This window comes from Asparagus officinalis, chromosome 5 (assembly GCF_001876935.1).
Source record: "Asparagus officinalis chromosome 5, Aspof.V1, whole genome shotgun sequence".
Lineage (NCBI taxonomy): Eukaryota > Viridiplantae > Streptophyta > Magnoliopsida > Asparagales > Asparagaceae > Asparagus > Asparagus officinalis.
Genome location: NC_033798.1, coordinates 107,917,096 through 107,935,430, shown reverse-complemented (window position 1 = coordinate 107,935,430; position 18,335 = coordinate 107,917,096). Strand labels below are relative to the sequence as shown.

General features: G+C 34.9%; 1 protein-coding gene across 6 annotated transcripts; it reads right to left on the bottom strand.

Moving 5' to 3' along the window:
• On the bottom strand, positions 5,855-17,542 carry LOC109840571 (probable peptidyl-tRNA hydrolase 2). 6 transcript variants are annotated; one of them, XM_020409273.1, is made up of 10 exons: positions 17,371-17,542; positions 17,095-17,280; positions 16,237-16,297; positions 15,900-15,936; positions 14,166-14,243; positions 13,959-14,031; positions 13,653-13,692; positions 13,374-13,443; positions 6,264-6,284; positions 5,855-6,164 (listed from the first exon to the last, which is right to left on the bottom strand). In XM_020409273.1, the coding sequence occupies exons 1-8, from the start codon at positions 17,410-17,412 to the stop codon at positions 13,394-13,396; spliced, it is 567 nt and encodes a 188-aa protein (XP_020264862.1). In that variant the 5' UTR covers positions 17,413-17,542; the 3' UTR covers positions 5,855-6,164; positions 6,264-6,284; positions 13,374-13,393. The 6 variants fall into 6 exon arrangements, with proteins under 6 accessions (XP_020264862.1, XP_020264860.1, XP_020264863.1 ...); XM_020409271.1 differs by having other exon boundaries at positions 5,855-6,284; XM_020409274.1 differs by having other exon boundaries at positions 5,855-6,284; positions 13,389-13,443.

The window sequence follows — 18,335 nt, the reverse complement described above, 5'->3', positions numbered from 1 at the left end:
TATTAATTTCTAATTTTTCCTAATATATTCAAATAATTTAAAGGTAAAACTTCAACCAAAATTGATATTAAAAGAGATCAAATAGTGGAACTAATTTTCCATCCTATTAAAAAATGACATGTGTTATGGTGATTTCAGTCGTCAAATTGTGATCTCTTGTCAACAACAGGCAGGTATCCCCCATTACTCCTAATTCAGTCGACTCGACACTTGGGACAGTTAGGGGCCCGATTTAGCCGACTCGTCGAGTTAACATCTCGCTGGGTCGACTCGGAAGGTTGTACTTGTCTGTTCTCTCGTCAAAAATGACTCGTCGCAAGCTACTGAACTGGTTATTTGGCTGGCATCTCACGAGAGCCGACTTGAAAGGCGTTACCTCTCGACACCCCTCAATACAAGTCAAAAGGCGACTGCGGCCTCGAGCTCCCCGTTGACAGCGCTTCGACATCACATTAAATGCTTGACATGCACCATCATTTCTCCATCCCAGCACTATTTATGACACATCGGATCACACCGGTTTTGCATGCCGCATATCCCATCTCATTAATGCTAAAGTGGTCGCGCTCTTCTGTGACCACTCCACAGCCGACACCTGTAAAATTGACGCTGACTCAGCCGCTAACCCAGAGTAGGCCGAAGAGACCAAAATACCCCTCCTTCATGACCATAAAAGGAAAATTATTTCCAACACGAAGGTAAGCAATTTCTCTACATTTTTCTCCATTCCACTGCGCTTAAGAACTACTAGACTTCGCCATTTATCCCCCACTCAAGTACCTTGCTAACTTGATCGTCGAAGGAACAACAAGGGAATTAGACCATGCCCTCTTACGAGTTGCTACACATACAGAGAAGAACATGTAGACTCCATACCAGATATCCGGAAAAGTTAGCGGCCCCCTAATCAACCTAGTCCCTATCAGTTTATTTGTGTGATTATATAACATCAACAACATGTATCCAACTAATTCTATCTTCCCAAGAATTCTTATTAAATTAAAGTTATTCATACTCATTACTAGAAATTCATATTCATAAAAAAGTAGAAAATTCTATTCATTAATTTTTTGTTAATTTCTAAACAAGTTCTAACTATCCGCAATTTAAAAAATCTAAAAAAATGTCATTGTCCCTCAATTATTTTAAAAAGTGAATTTCAATGAATATTTCAGAACTTTAAATTGAGCATTAAACTCCCCAAATATCTGCAATTCTCATCAAATTCTTAGTAAGTTAGATAATTTCAGAAAGCAACCAAAATATTTTGAACTTTTGCACTTAAATTCCAAAATGGCGTTACCCTAAAATTTCACATTGACTAAAATTAATCCTCAAGGATAGTATATACCCCTCAAACCGATATTATTTGCAAGTTAACCCATAAATTAATAAGCTGCCCAAAAAATATGAAAAATTACAAATAGCTACTAAAAATCTAAAATTACAAATAATACTCAAAAAATTTTGAAAGCTACAAAAAACATATAGGCCCCTAAAAATTTAAAATTGTAAAAAATCCTTGAAAATCTTAAAGTTGTAAAGAAAATACCTTTAAAGTTCTAAATTTTATGAATAGCAAACAAAAATTCATAAATTACACAGAAACTTCTTTAAAATCCAAAAAATACAAACAAACCCCTTTAAAAATTAAAAAAAATATAAACAACCCTAAAAACTAAAAAAATCAACAAATATATGAAAAATATGAAAATTACAAAAAAATCCCATAAAAAGTAAAATATTATAAATGGTATCCTAAAATTTTTAAATTGCAAACAGCCCCCTAAGCATCCTACAAGTAATAAATTGATCCCTTAAGTTGGAAAACTACAAAGAAACACTAAAAAGATTATAAAAACCTAAAAAAATATAAAAAGTATAAACAACGCTCCAAAAAATCAAACATAAGACACAAACCCCTCTAAAATCTAAAAATTACAATCAACCTCTTGAAAATTCCAATAAATATAAATAAACCTTTGAAAAGATCTGATAAATATAAATGACCATTTTTTGGGTTTTTTGCTAAAAATTGCTAGGGCTTTAGTGAAAAATGTAAAACTTATTGGGTTATTGGTGTGTACTTTGGTCATCTGACTATGCATGAATTAATGATGTTAATTTCGAGGATTTTCTGCCAAAACTTATTGGGCGTTTAGTTAGAGTTTTAAAGATTTATGAGATTTAGTTCCAAATAGTAAAATTATTGGGGGTTTAGTGAGATTTACCTTCATGTTAATTTTGACGGTTTTCATGAAAACCTTGGAAAATCTAAAAAAGTAAAAAAAGACTCTTATCATTCTAAAATTATAAATAATCCATAAAAATTTCATAAGTTATAAACAATCTATGCAAAATCTAAAAAGTACAAGTAACCTCCTTTAAAATTTAAAAAGTAAACAACAAACTCCTAAAAATTCAAATTTTCAAAAAACAAATGAAATATGAAGATAACAAAAAAATCCAATAAAAACTAAATATTACAAATAGCGCTCTAAAAGAATTTAAATTGTATATAGCCCCCTAAAAATCTGAAAAATCATAAACAACCCCTTTAAATTAGAAAATTACAAAGAACCATCAAGAAAATTACTAAAAAAACCGAAAAAATATAAAAAATCAAACAACCAAAAAAAATCTATGATTAGAAGCAAATCTCCCAAACATCTAAAAATTATAATCAACCTCTTGACAATTCCAATAATTACAAAAAACTTCTAAAAAATCTTAAAATTGTAAACATCCGATATTTGGGGTTTTTTTTTTTGCCAAAACATATTTCAAGTTAAGTGAAAAAAATATAAACTTATAGAGTTATTAGGTAACAATGTTAGCTTTCAGGACGTAGAGTGAGAAGAGATCGTGGTGATTTCTTAAATTTTCAAACTTAAGGGAGATTATCTATATTAAGCTCAAATCTGATGGAGTTTCTCAAATAAAAATAGTTTAGGGGGTTTTCATAGAGAATCTCTATATTTGACGGGAGTTAAATGAGGAAAGTTCAAGGAATTATCTTAAAGTTTCATAGTTGAGGAGGTTTATCTACAATACGCCTAAACTTGAGGGGGTTTCCTCATATTAAAATAGTTAAGGGGCTTTTATTAAATTAATCCATTATTTTTTAGATATAATATTATAAAATATGATTAAGTAGTGATTACAAGAAACACCCTTTAACGTTTAGATCTTATAAAAAAACCCTCCACTTTGATATTTTAATAGAAAATTCCCCTAAAATTATCACTTTTGAAGTGGTTTCCTGATAAAAATCTCAAAGTTAAAGGGTTTTTCTGATAACCACTAAAATTTAGTGAACTTTTTGATATTTTTAAAGTTATGTGGGATTATCTGATTATCATCCAAAGTTAACAGGGATTTTTTTGTTGATATTTAGCGTTTAAAATATTTTACTTTATTTTCATAGTTATTTGCATTAAACGTGAGATATATCGCTTGCTTAATAATTTACTATATCAAATAGGAAAAATACAATCTTTTACTATAAGCAACCATCTCAGTGGAAAATATTGATATTTTTAAAGTTATGTGGGATCTTCTGATTATCATCCAAAGTTAACAGGCTTTTCTGTTGATATTTAGCGTTTAAAATATTTTACTTTATTCGCATAGTTATCCGCACTAAACATGAGATATATAGTTTGCTTAATAATTTACTATATTAAATAGGAAAAATACAATATTTTACTATAAGCAACATACTCAGTGGAAAAGGTTTTTTTTATTTTTTATGACTGAAAAGGTAGTTTGAAAAGTAAAAACTTCGATATTTAAGCTTTTAAAATGTTCAATATGTATGTTCAGTAAAAGGAATTATGTATATCTAAAATTATTCAAATAAGGCTCTTAATTTAAAACTAAATTCTAACTTAATACATTTTATTTTAAATATTTTACATTCTTATATTACACTTTATAGACATGCGCGAAAAGTGGTAGAAATTAGTTTTAGCCACATTTAAGTTTTTCTGGTGTTTTGATCATGAGACGTTCAATATATATCATTTTAAAATATTTAGGGTCATCACCAATTGCGAGGCTTTGAAATGTTCAATATGTTAATGAAAAATTTTTTATGTGAGTAAAACTACTCAAATATGTGTTGTTTAAGTTTTTTGATATTTTATTATGAGATATTCATTATATATCATTTCAAAAGATTTAGAGTCTTCACCACTTGTAATTATTTTGACAGACTTGAATTAGAATAACTACATCCCATTAGAGTAACACTAGCCACTAGGTACTAAGAAATATATATGAATCCTGATAGAAGGTGTAACTAAGGCAGTTGAACTAAAAAAGTTTTGAATTACAAGAGTAATCGAATGAAATGGAGAAGATTCTTCAACTAAATAGGAATTTCATGCTCATTATAAAAATTAACATAATTTAAAGATATGAGCAAATCTCCAATTACGTGAAATAGTCAAAGTTAGCTACAAAGCAATTTTATGTCTTAAATAACAAGTTATTCTACCACGAAAAACATACATACTAGCATAAAATATATTAATTAGTCATTTCATAAAATTGCTTTGACAATCCAGAACATAAACATATAGAATATAATAATATTATATTGGAAAAATTATCATAGTTAAGATCCATGGTTAATGGTACGTGATCTTTCCTTAGGAGCCTATTAGCCTCATGGGATATAACATTAAAATGGAAATTAATTATTAAAACTGTAAAAGGTATAAAATACTGTGAATTCGTGCAAATTATAAGATGAAAACGTAGGATTGCGTTGAGAATGAAATTATTTGCATAAAAATTATTTTTATACTATTTATTGTAAATTGTGCTTCATGTACTATTTATTGTAAATTGTGTTTAATGTGAATTGACCATGTAATTTTGACTTTGGTTATGGTAATTTTAATACTTTTGATTAATTATATAGTGTATAGGCAATAAATTATTTTACTTTTTCACGTGAAATTAAAAGAAATATTTCCCAACCAAGTTAAGTAAGAAAATAGAAAACAAAATAATGATAATTAACCACGTGCAATGCACGTGCATCTAATCTAGTAATTCTAAAATCATGAAGTATGAAATAGCGAAATTAACATCCAACATATTTTTAAAAATAGTGGAAATAGTACTTCTTCCACTCACTTATTTTTTTATTTGGATAAAAATTATAAAACTATTGTTAAGCAAAAATAGTGGAAATAGTACTTCTTCCGCTCACTTATTTTTTTTATTTGGATAAAAATTATAAAACTATTGTTAAGCACAGAGAAAGAGACCCACCAGGAGTGACCCGGATAGCTGGGAGGTTCCAAAATGTCTTTCATGGTTCGATTCTGAGATGGGCTATCGAGAGAGAGAGAGAGAGAAACATTTTTTTTATTTTGCTTGGATGTATGATAAATAGCTTCTATTTCCTTTACACTAGCTGCTTATGTGCAAACAAACATGTCTTCTAATGTCTATTGGGACTAATGGTAGTCGAAAATAAAACTATGTCCGGGTTTAGTATTATAGAGTGGAAAGTGTTGAAACCAAAATGGAGATAAAGAATTACTTATTAGCCATCTAATATCCCCCCCCCCCCCCCCCCCTCACCGTGTCAGTATTACATACCAACGTTGTTGTTGATATCTATAAACTTTTCAGCTCCTTCCCTGCTATATCAACGGACAAAACCCTAACCCTACGTGTTACTTGCGTCTTATCATCTCACGTTCGCTAATTTTTCAGATACAGTTTGCTGATGAAATACATACTCGTGAATTTCGACATGAAGCTTGTTATTATGCCTATATAACGCAATCCATTTCCTCCAAATTTCAGATTTCATGAAGAGAAAGATCAGGAGGACAAAATGAAATCGAAACAAGTGAACTGCCTAAATATCAATCATTAAGTACAATATACGTCTTATAACATCTTAACATTCTAAGTTGAACAATCCATCTTCTCACTTTAGCCCAGATACACACCTCAGCATTGCAACAACCTTTGCTGAACTATCAAAACCGACGATGATTGCTCTAGCATTGTTCAACAAAGAGAGCTATATGGCTTCCATGTTTTGAAATCTTGACGGGTCATGGAAACTGGCTCTTGAGCTCTCGTGAAAGTTTGGATGGTCTCGGGGAGTGAGTTTTTCCATCTCAAAGTTGATCCTGGACGCACAAGTTAACTAATGATATTCTCTCCGCATGCTTTTACACAAATGTGACTGAAGTACAAATGCTGGCAACTAACTTGAGAAAAGAGGATACCGGACTATAAGACCTGAGAATCTGAGATAGTGATAAAATCTATGAAGCTGTCAAACACAAATCAAAATTGCTTGCGGCCTATACAAACACTAAAGCCTTGCCAAAGTTCATCACCTGACAAAGAAATGAAACTCTAAACTATTGGGGCTTACTTGACATAAGATGAGAAATTTAGTCATCGGTGAATGTATAGCGCTAGTTAACTTTGTCATCTGACAGAACTATTTTTCAACTGCTTATAATAAGCATCTAGCGATTTAATTAACTTTTAGAGTAAATTGTGAATTCCCTTTTATCTCCTTTCTAAGATTTCTACTGGTAATCATAATGGGATTAGGATTGATTTGTTTAGTAAGACTAGCGTTAGTTAGAGAGTTCTTATTTGAGTATGAGCCTTGATATTTCGTATCTATAAAAGAGTGCTTGCCAGCAACTTTTGGAACGTTTAGATTTTAATTGAATTCTTTCGTAGTTATGTTGGGGAAACTTTGATTTTTCCAAGTGAATTTTTGGGCAAATTGAGCTAAACTTTTTGGTGGGCCCCACTATCCGAAATGGATGAGAGTGAGTTTGAACGCGTTCTTCATTCAAAGGCAATGAATCTGGTATACTCACTTGTCCAAATCGGTTTCCGAATGAATGAGATATTGAATCTGGTATACTCACTTGTCCAAATCGGTTTCCGAATGAATGAGATATTCAAGTCGGAAGATGGACCAAAACTAAAGTTTAATGGCGGTTTCCGAATGAATGAGATATTCAAGTCGGAAGATGGACCAAAACTAAAGTTTAATGGGCGCATCTATTCACAAAGAGTCGCAACTGTTCGGTTGAGTTGTGGATGTTCGAACCCGAACAATTACTTCTTTTAATTCCGAATGGGCGTGTCCTTTGGTGAAGAGATGTTTTCAAAAGACATCTAGTCCCTATAAAAGCAATCCACAATCTCATTTCCAAAACTCAACATTGAATCAAATCCAGTGTGTTTAAGAGAGATCTAAATTTTGTGTTCGTTTTTCTTCCATTCGTTTCTCTTTCTGGTCAAGTGGTGGAATGCACGGTTAGCTTTGGTTCGCTAGTACAGCTTTGCAGAAGTGCTTCTCCGAAGCTGTGAAGGAGTGTTGTATCTTGGGAGAGAGCGTCTGATCATCCTATAAGTACCATAGCAGGGGGTGTAATTTGTCTTAAGGAGATTCGTCACTTGACGTACCTCACTGCAGCAATTCTAGTTCTTTCTCTCCTACAAAAGTGCTTCTTCTAAAAGTGTTTTTCCTAACAGTTCTTTTCAGGAATATTTTATTCAATTTGATTTCGATTATTGATTTAATACTAAATTATTTTACTATGACTCTAACAATCTCAAGACAAATTATATTTTTTTCATCCGGTTATATGCAGTAATTATTTATGTTTCTACCGAGATCTTGATCACTGATCTTTGATCTCTCTTAATCAAACAGGAGACCAGTAATTTTATTCTAATTACTAATTAATTTTGTGCATGTGTAGAAAAAAGTTTACCACTCAAGAAGGGGGAAATTAAGGAATAATGACTATTCCAAGTCAGAGTGCGGTGTCTAGACCGCTTCCGGTGATGAAGCATGACAAGCTAGAAAAGTTTGGTGGGAAGAACTTCAAACGTTGGCAGCAAAAGATGTTCTTTTATCTGACCACGTTGAACCTGACCAAATTTCTGCAAGAGGAATGTCCAGCACTAGATACCGCCAACAAGAATAGCGTTCTGGCGATCGATGCATGGAAAAATGGAAACTTCCTTTGCCGAAACTATGTCCTAAATGCGTTGGAGGACACATTGTACAATGTGTATAGTCCATTCAAAACGGCTAAGGAACTCTGGGCAAGTCTTGACAAGAAGTACAAAACTGAGTATGTCGGTACGAAGAAGTTCGTCGTGGGACAATTTCTGGAGTACAAGATGGTGGATGCAAAGGTTGTGATCAACCAAGTCTAGGAGATCCAATTCATTCTTCACAAGATTGAGGCTGAAGGTATGACCTTGTCTGAATCTTTTCAGGTTGCAACTATTGTTGAGAAGCTACCTCCTGGATGGGAAGATTTCAAGAACTATCTGAAGCATAAGCGTAAGGAGATGAGTCTGGAGGATCTCATAGTCCGTCTTCGGATCGAAAAGGACAATCGCTTAGCTGATAAGAGGGGTTCCAAAAACTCCTATGAGGCAAAAGCAAATATGGTCGAAGAATCCAAGGGGAAGGGCTCCAATTCCAAGAATTTTAAGAAACGAAAGAGGAATGAGAAACCCTCGGAGAACAAGGGAAAGAACCAGGAAGGCGCAAAACGCTTCAATGGTACTTGCTTTGTGTGCAACAATCTTTGACATAACGTGAACAAGTGTCGCAACCGTCTGAAGAACAAGAACCAGCCACAGGCCAATATGACTGACCACATCTCCCCTGATATGACTGACATGCACCTCTCTGCTGTTGTTTCAAAAGTGAACCTGGCAACCAATTGCAAAGATTGGTGGGTCGATACTGGAGCAACCAAACACATCTGCTCGGACAAAATGTTTTGCTGTATACTAGAAGTTGGAACATAACGATAATCTCTTTATGAAGAACTCAGAATCTTCCAAGGCTGAGGGAAAGGGCAAGGTGATTTAAAAATGGACTTCTGAAAAGGATTTGACTCTGAACGATTTGTTGCATGTTCCAGATATCCAGAAGAACCTAACATCAAGCTCAGTGTTGAGTAAGAAGGGTAGGGTTTATGTGGGCAAGGGTTACTTGTTGGATGGCCTTTTTTAAGGCAAATGTTGCTTTTGTGGACAAAAAGTCCGTGTACTTGTACCCAAAAATGATTAATAATAAAGAAGGATCTTCTGTTTATTTGCTTGAGTCTCTTTCTTTGTGGCATGTCAGGCTAGGGCACGTCAATTATAAGTCCTTAAGAAACTTGTCAAATCTAGGACATATTCCAATACTTAACCTGGATGAAATACATAAGTGCGAAACTTGTGTAGAAGCAAAGTATGCTAAGAGATCGTTTCATTCAATTGAACGAAACACTGAACCTTTAGGGTTGATTCACAGTGACCTATGCGACTTAAAGTTTGCGCCTACGAGAGGCGGGAAAAAGTATTTCATTACTTTTATCGATGACTGCACTAGATACTGTTATGTGTATCTTCTAAGCAATAAAGACGAGATTGATATGTTCAAAACATATAAAGCCAAGGTGGAAAATCAACTCACCAAAAAGATTAAGATTCTCAAATCCGATCGAGGAGGAGCATATGAATCGACAGAGTTTGATGAGTTGTGTGCTAACTTTAGTATCATCCACCAAACTACAACACCTTATACACCTCAGCAAAATGTGATTGCTGAGAGGAAGAACAGAACTTTGAAGGAGATGGTCAATGTCATGTTTGTAAGCTGAGAGGAAGAACAGAACTTTGAAGGAGATGGTCAATGTCATGTTTGTAAGTTCTGGAGCATCACAAAACTTGTGAGGGGAAGCGCTGCTTACCGCTAATCATATCCTGAAAAAGGTACCCCACAAGAAACTTGGTCTTATACTATTTGAGTTATGGCATAAAAGACCTCATTCCTACCATTACCTCAAAATGTAGGGGTGTCTTGCAAAGGTGTCAGCACCACTACGTAAGAAGATCAAGTTAGGAACAAAAACTGTAGATTGCGTGTTCATAGGCTATGCATTGAATAGCAATGCCTACAGATTTTTGGTACATATATCAGAGATCCCTGATATTCATGTGAACATGATTATCGAGTCAAGGGAAGCTGTGTTCTTTGAAGATAGATTTCCTTACAAGAGGGATAATAGTGAGACTTCTGAGAAAAGAACACACGAAATTGCGTTCAGGGATGAAAGTCCAAATGAACCAACAAGCAATGAGGAAGTTGAACCAAGGAGTAGGAGAATGAAAGTCTCCAAATCTTTTGGTCCAGACTTTGTAGCATATGCGCTCGAGAGTGAACCTTAAACGTTCAAAGAGGCTATGTCTACACCAGAAGCACAAATGTGGAAAAAAGCAGTAAACAGCGAAATCGAGTCCATTCTAAATAACCATACTTGAGAGTTGATTGACTTACCACCAGGGAGTAAATCGGGAGTATGTGGATTTTCAAACGAAAATTAAAATCCGATGGATCGATTGAGAAATACAAGGCTAGGTTGGTAGCAAAGGAATACCGACAAAAGGAAGGACTTGATTACTTCGATACATATTCACTTGTAACAAGGATAACATCCATTCAGATGTTAATTGCAATTGTTGCTCTGCACAATCTGCAAATACATCAAATTGACGTGAAGACTGTGTTTCTAAATGATGAATTGAACGAAGAAATTTACATGGAACAACCAGAAGGGTTCCAAGCTAAAGGTCAAGAGCACAAGGTGTGCAGATTGGTTAAGTCATTATACGGGCTAAAACAAGCTCCAAAACAGTAGCACGAGATTCATGAGAAGTTTGATAGTGTCATGATCAATGATGGATTCACAATAAACGAAAGCGAGAAGTGTGTTTACACTAAGACAGTTGGAGAGGCATGCATTATTGTCTGTCTATACGTAGACGACATGCTGATTCTTAGGACTAATGATGAAGTCATTAAGTCCACCAAACAAATGCTAATCAACAATTTTGATATGAAGGACATGGGTGTTGCTAACGTAATTTTAGGCATTAAAATTAGTAGAACACTGCATGTAATCTTTCTATCTCAGTCATATTACATAGACAAGATGTTAGAAAGATTCAAAAAAAATGGGATCAAAGGAAACACAAATCCTTTCCTCCCTCACATTCACCTTCGTAAGAATACAGAAGTTGCAACGAAGCAACTGGAGTATTCACAAATCATCGGGAGTCTAATGTACCTAATGAACTGCACAATGCCAGATATTGCTTACGCTATAAGTAAACTAAGTAGGTACACTAATAATCCCGGTAAAGATCATTGGTCTGCCTTACTAAGAGTAGTAGGCTACTTGAAGAGTACCAAGGATTATTAAAGATCATTGGTCTGCCTTACTAAGAGTAGTAGGCTACTTGAAGAGTACCAAGGATTATGCATTGAGATATGGAAAGTATCCAAGCCTTACTAAGAGTAGTAGGCTACTTGAAGAGTACCAAGGATTATGCATTGAGATATGGAAAGTATCCAACCGTAATTGAAGGGTATAGTGATGCTAACTGGATTGCGGATTCCGGGGAATCGAAATCAACTAGTGGATGTCTTTACTCTCAGAGGTGTGACTATATCTTGGATATCCTCGAAACAAACATGCATAGCTCGCTCCATGATGGAGTCAGAGTTTATTGCATTAGATAAAGCTGGGGAACAAGCAGAGTGGCTTCGACAGTTCCTCAAGGATATTTCATTATGGTCTAAGCCTGTGCCCGCAATATGCATTCATTGCGACAACCAAGCAACGATTCAAAGGGCACAGAATTTGTGTATAACGATAATTCTCGACATATTCGTCGCAAACACAACATCGTTAAGCACCTGCTCTCAAATGGAGTTATCTCCATTGACTTTGTGGCGTTAAAAGATAACTTAGTGGATCTGTTTACTAAAGGTTTAAGTGGAGAGCGTATAAGCTGCACATCGAGGAGAATGGGGCTAAAAGCTTAACCATACTGAGTCGACTTAATGGAAATCCTACTTGGCGACTGAAGATCCCACGGACCAAGTTCAAAGGGAAAAACTGGTTATGATTGACTTAAGGAGTAAGCACTTAGGAGCTTGTCTTCATCCCATTCCTATGGTGCACCAAGTGCGTCCTACAAATGGGTTTAGGATAAGCGTAAAGCTTTTAATGATGCATATAGCTTGTTTTAAAAAAACAAGTAGAGTAGGCTACTCTTTATAGAATGATCACCTATGTAAGTGTAGAGCTGAGGGTCGGCTCTTTGAGAATCTCAATGGAGGCTGTGATTCTCTAAAGACGTTTTCTGAAACCAAGAATGTCCACGACCAAAATGGACACAACTGAGAACTAAAGCTGATTTTGGGAAGTTGCTGTGTGAAACCTGTTGACTAGGCAAACATCTAAGACTGATAGTTCAAGACCTAGTTCATTGATTGGTCTAGTAAGTCCAATAAGGTTTCACTATGAAATGTTCAAGACCTAGTTCACCTATCCCGATGTGGCTACTGTCCTAAAGTGCTTTTCACTACAGAGTCAGTTTCATAGTTAGTCAATTTTCTTGAATCTCTATTCATGTAGGGGATTGTTAGGGAAACTTAGATTTTTCCAAGTGAATTTTTAGGCAAATTGAGCTAAACTTTTTGGTGGGTCCCACTGTCCGAAATGGATGAGTGAGTTTGAACGCATTCTTCATTCAAAGACAATGAATCTAGTACACTCAATTGTCCAAATTGGTTTCCAAATGAATGAGATATTCAAGTCGGAAGATGGAAACAAAACTAAAGTTTAATGGGCGCGCATCTAATTACAAAGAGTCGCAACTGTTCGGTTGAGTTGTGTCTGTTCGAACCCAAACAGTCACTTCTTTTTATTCCGAATGGGCGTGTCCTTTGGTGAAGAGATGTTTTCAAAAGACACCTAGTCTCTATAAAAGGAACTCAAAATCTCATTTCCAAAATACTCAACATTAAAATCAAATCCATTGTGTTTAAGAGAGATTCTAAATTTTGTGTTCGTTCTTCTTCCATTCGTTTTCCTTTTCGGTCAAGTGGTGGAAGGCACAGTTAGCTTTGGTTCGCTAGTACAGCTTTGCAGAAGTGCTTCTCTGAAGCTGTGAATGAGTGTTGTATTTTGGGAGAGAGCATCCAATCATCCTATAAGCACCATAGCAGGGGGGCGTAATTTGTCTTAAGGAGATTCGTCACTTGACATACCTCACTAATAGTTCTTTTTAGTAATACTTTATTCAATTTGATTTCGGTTATTGATTTAATACTGAATTATTTTACTACAATTCTAACAAGTTACCCAATGGATTCGAGGCTTTAGGTAGATTCCAGACTATCCAATGGTTGGTTAATAAATTCGGTTCAAGTTAGCAAGTCAAATCTGTATATTAGCTGGTCTATTATAGCAGAGAAAATGGGAAGATGCATAATTACCAACCTGTGGAGCCCTCACCAAGTTTACATAAGTCGCAATTTCCCAGTAACTGAATCAATGTCAGCCTTTTTCCCTGTTTAGAAACATCAATTAGATTTCTAAGGCTAACCAGAAGTATGAGCTTCGGCTTAGAATGAAGCTTCTTTTACAAATTCACTTGCTCAACTTCAAGACAACCAGAAGCAACAGTTAAACAACAGAAGGTAAAAGAATAAGAAAGAAAAAAGACTACATCAGGATAATTAAGCCAACAAGCTTTGTACGTGCAATCATATTGAGTACCTGGACCAATGGCGAGTACTGTCCTTGACCCAGCTTTAACCTAACAAAACATAAATAAATGAGATTTGCCTACGTGATCACAAACGAGCGCAATTAGAATAGTTCTTCAGCATCAGCTATGAGCTACTTGAGTCGAGCACATTTGCCATTTACAATCATCATATGGTAATATAATGCAGCTTCACAAGCATACTAGGAAAGTTATTTGTCACTAAAAAGAAATCCTGCTAGTTTAGGAATTCATTTGAGTTATTAATTATCACGCAATGTACACAACAAATTTATATGAGACAAGAAAAGGAAAACCTCTGTTCGTCCCGCATCAGCAACAATAAAAGTCGGAAGGCCACATCGGTCAGCTGCTTCCTTTAGCTTATTCCTGATGAAGTTCATAGGAATCATTCAGATGACTATGAGAGAGGAGAGATTTGTGACGATTAAGGACAAAAAATTGTAGTTATTTCCTTTCAATGAGAAGAAATTCAATCACTGGAGTAGGATATCTTTGCATACATTTCTTGTTGATTCTTGCATGTCAATACTATTTTGGCCTGACCACATTGTTCCCATCGTCTCAAAAGAAACCGATGGCTGCAAAAACAAGGAATTAGATAACTTTATAAAACAAAAGCATAAAGATATGTCTACATGAATTAAAATGGAAATACATAAAAGAAATGACTTCATAAGAATATAATGAAGAAATACACATCATTTTCTCTGACATTTTTAATATTTATTATGTACCATACAATGTGGAAGCAGTTAGCAGATTCAAGAAATTACACATTGTAGCAATATTTTAAGTGGGTGCCCAGGATCACGCCTACTGTTGAGCTGCGTATGTGCCAAGCTATTAGAGTGGTTCCACTCAAATTGACAACACTATTATATGGTAGTAATTTATCTAAAGAGGGAAAGATAGGTACCATTGTCTCACTCGTTTTGTAATATTAGAAAGCTGTTACCAGATCTCAACAGGCCATGTGTGGTTTTTTAAAAAACTCAACTAATGCAATTTAAAAGGATAAAGATTTACCATAGGTTATCCACTTAACACCTTGCTCAGAAATTTAATTCATACATCCATCTCCCTAAGTTCACGAGGAGAATAGATGGCGCGATGAAGCAAAACAGACACTTGAAATAAAGCACAGATGGCACAAACCAAAAAGAAATTTCCAAACATACATACAAGTACAACCACTTATCAGTACAAAGATTTGAAACAATATATACAGCTTCTTCTCTACTTAAACATGAATAATAATAGGATGCATAGGAAATTATGAACATCAATTCAATTTATAAATCAAATGAAAATATCTTGAGCTAAGAGGCATGAAAACTTGATAGCAAAGCAGTGTTGTGTTGGAGGTGACATGATAATTCATGAAGTGTAACAATTGTTTGATGTGTAATTCCTTGGAACTGTGCATACTAAAGCTTAATTGAGCATTCTATGATGAGAGAAGGAAATGATTATGAACTCATTAAAAATCACAAAACTAAGGTGCATAATAGAAAGAGCAGATGAAATTGGTAACGAAACAACAAGAACACATTCCCAACTTGCATAGACAAAAATTACTTGGTCATTCCTATTTCTATTCAAAATAAATTTGGGAATATATGAACAAGCCCGTCCCTAAAAATCATAATGACTTATTAGAACAATAGACACCCAATCATGCAAGCATTAAAAAACAAAGATTTGCCTCTTTGTCTGCAAAGACCAATATTGAAACTAATACAATATTGATATTGGATATGTTGCAGACACATAAACAAGTCACACATAAGTTTCCAACCTGAGGTGTATGTCAGTTAGAAGAGTGTCCCTGTATCCTATGCTTTTGTAAAAATATGCTCTGTAGCATTCAATTAACAGTAGGAGTCAGAGATCCATAGATATGTTTCCAATATACAATTATTCCCCGACGATGATGAACTTTTTCATAGACAACAGGAAATCATGAAATACATGAGTTGCTTTAATAGTCTTTCTGATCTTCATTTTATAAGTGTGAACCTAATATTCTCAAGGCAACAGAATATTTTTTATATAACTTTTAAGACTCAAAATATCAACTTTGAAAGCTGTTATATTATCTAAAATAGAATACACATCTAATGGGCTAATACCGTGGCAGCACAAATAACAGTCTAAAACGTATACAGATATAAATAAAAGGAAGCTTATTTATGGAAGAAACCATCTGATTAATTCAGCTAAATAATAAGCACCTTTGTAGTAGCTCCGCGTACATGCCAGTGGCTGCATCTGCCAATTTGAAAAGGATAATCAATAGTTAAATTGGAAAAAGAAAAGAAATAACAAGAAATTTAGAACTTAGAAGCCCATGCAGCTTGCAGATTAGAGGAGTTCAATGACAACAAACAGGCAGTAATAGTAATTTCAGTAAATGATTTGTTGAGAATAGAGTGAAAAAGGTATCACCCCACATATACAAAATTTACAACAAAAAGTAGTTGAACTCATAGCATTTCATGAACCAAACATGTAGTGATTGTCTAATTGTAAACTGATACTGAAAAAACTAGTAGAATAGTTGCATCTTACGGGCACATTGAGATGCAATTTTTCCAGCTCCCATCCTGAGGTCTTGTCTAACAACCAAAACCTGCAATTTCCAATACATTATTTTCTCTGAGAGACAAAAAAAAAATTAAAATTAATCTATTGGTTTATTTTCCATGAGAAGATTTGACAAGCCATTCTATTAGCCATACTCGTAACAATAACAGTAGATACTTGGAATTGCATAATTGCAGCCATTTTACAACCGAATTCATTAGTAAAAAGAAAAGAAAAGGCAAAATAACCAGCCTTTGGCGCACATGGGAATCGAACACAGACTCTCCCACGGGGAGCGACACGGCTTTTCCATGTGACCTACTGGGCTACCCCTCTGATACTTGAACATGCCTTTATCTAAATAGAAGATCAACTGCGATTGCAGTTTCTACAGAGACAACAATTTTGTTGTAAGTCATCCAAGAGAAGTTTTTCCCCACTTTTATTGACAGCATTAGATATCTAATCTCACCACGCTGTTGCATGTACAAAAATAGTAGCAGCAATTAATAAGTGTCCTTATAAGCTTCAAGTTTCTGAGTGCTCATTTTCTTCTCGTGCAATTTCTATAAATATGAACCTGGACTGATCCTTAATTATGAAAAAGCTAGTTTAAGCATGAGCCTAATTCAAACTAACAAATACACCATTCAATTTTGCTTTAAAGAAAAGATTTTGGGACATGGGTACAGTTCAAAATAAGCCAAAGAAAAATCTGCGCATGTCATAAATTTCTTCAACCCTACAACAACAACAACAACAACAACAACAGAACCGAAAAAAAGGAAGAAAAAAAAAAAGTAAAAAAGCAAAACTAGAATTCTAAGAAAATAGAGCCGATACCATCTTCAGCTCTTCGCCGCCATTATCAGAAGCAAGGGATCGCTGCTTGCCTGCAATAGGAGAAGATTTCCCTTTAAACCCACTTCGACGAGCTGAAGACAAATCCAAGAAAAGACCCAAAAGGAATCCAATGAGGAGTCCTGGTACAAAATTCTCTGGCTTCAAACTTGTAGCCAGCCATGGCTCCTGATAAAGAGAGAAAGGGATGATTTAACAATATAAACGCAGAGCATGGGGCTATTGAAATGTTAATGACTAGAGGGGGGGAAATATTACCTTTTTCGAAGATTGAGATGCGTTTTGCTTGGATTGAAACATGTATCCCTTTGTCCCTCTCTCTATTTTGGCTGCTTTGTTTAAGGCGAACTGAGATTGGGGAATAGAGGATTTAGGGAGAAATTTGGGCAAGGAGACTCAGGGACTCAGGGGTTTAGGGGCAAAAACCTGTAGCGTTAATTTCACGACTCACCTCTTGAGCTTTGGGAGGTTTTCTACATAACCCCCTAAACTTTTGGTAGTCTTCCAAAACCCCCCTCTCAACTTCACCTTTTTCTCACCGTACTCTCATCTATTCCTTTATACAAATAGGATGATCAGAGATTCACTGTTCATGCTACAGTAAATACTACAGTAGCATTATTACTGTAGCTAATAATTAATTTAAAATATTGCTGTAGCACACGGGTATACTGTAGCACTTAAAAGGTGCTGTAGCAGAGCGGGGTACTGTAGCACTTTCAAAAATTCAAATCATGCCATATTAAAAAAAACGGGATTACTGTAGCAAAAAAAAATACCATGCTTTGCACGGACCGCAAACTAGTTCATGTAACTTGAAGATAACTAAAATCCCACCGGGAGGGGGGATCTTAATTTTTTTATCTGTTATTTATCCGCGATACACTTTCCGTCTTTAAATTGTGGGGTTTTTTTTACTTTCACTTCTTGTTTGGCATAAGGGAATGGATGTGGATAGAATGTTAATTACCGTTTCTTATTCCTTGGTATCAAATACAATGTGTTTTCAAAAACTAGAAATCTCGCTCTTCTTATCAATTTCTAGATATTTAAAAATGGCAATTCCCAATGAGACGTGAGGGTACGTTCACAGCTACTTAAGTGGGAATAAAAAAATACATGACCCCAAATATGTCCATGACACCTTATTCACTAATCGCATACAAACGTGAAAATAAAAATAAATATTTGATTTCAACATTAAGTTTTTCCTTGTTTCATTC

Bases quoted from the DNA above. Each gene is read 5' to 3' on its own strand.
- LOC109840571 (XM_020409271.1), bottom strand. From the start codon at position 17,412: ATGTTTCAATCCAAGCAAAACGCATCTCAATCTTCGAAAAAG. The intron at 16,298-17,094 runs GTATCGGCTCTA...TGGAAATTGCAG, and splicing joins GCGGCGAAGAGCTGAAGATG to GTTTTGGTTGTTAGACAAGA. The intron at 15,937-16,236 runs GTAAGATGCAAC...TCAAATTGGCAG, and splicing joins AATTGCATCTCAATGTGCCC to ATGCAGCCACTGGCATGTAC.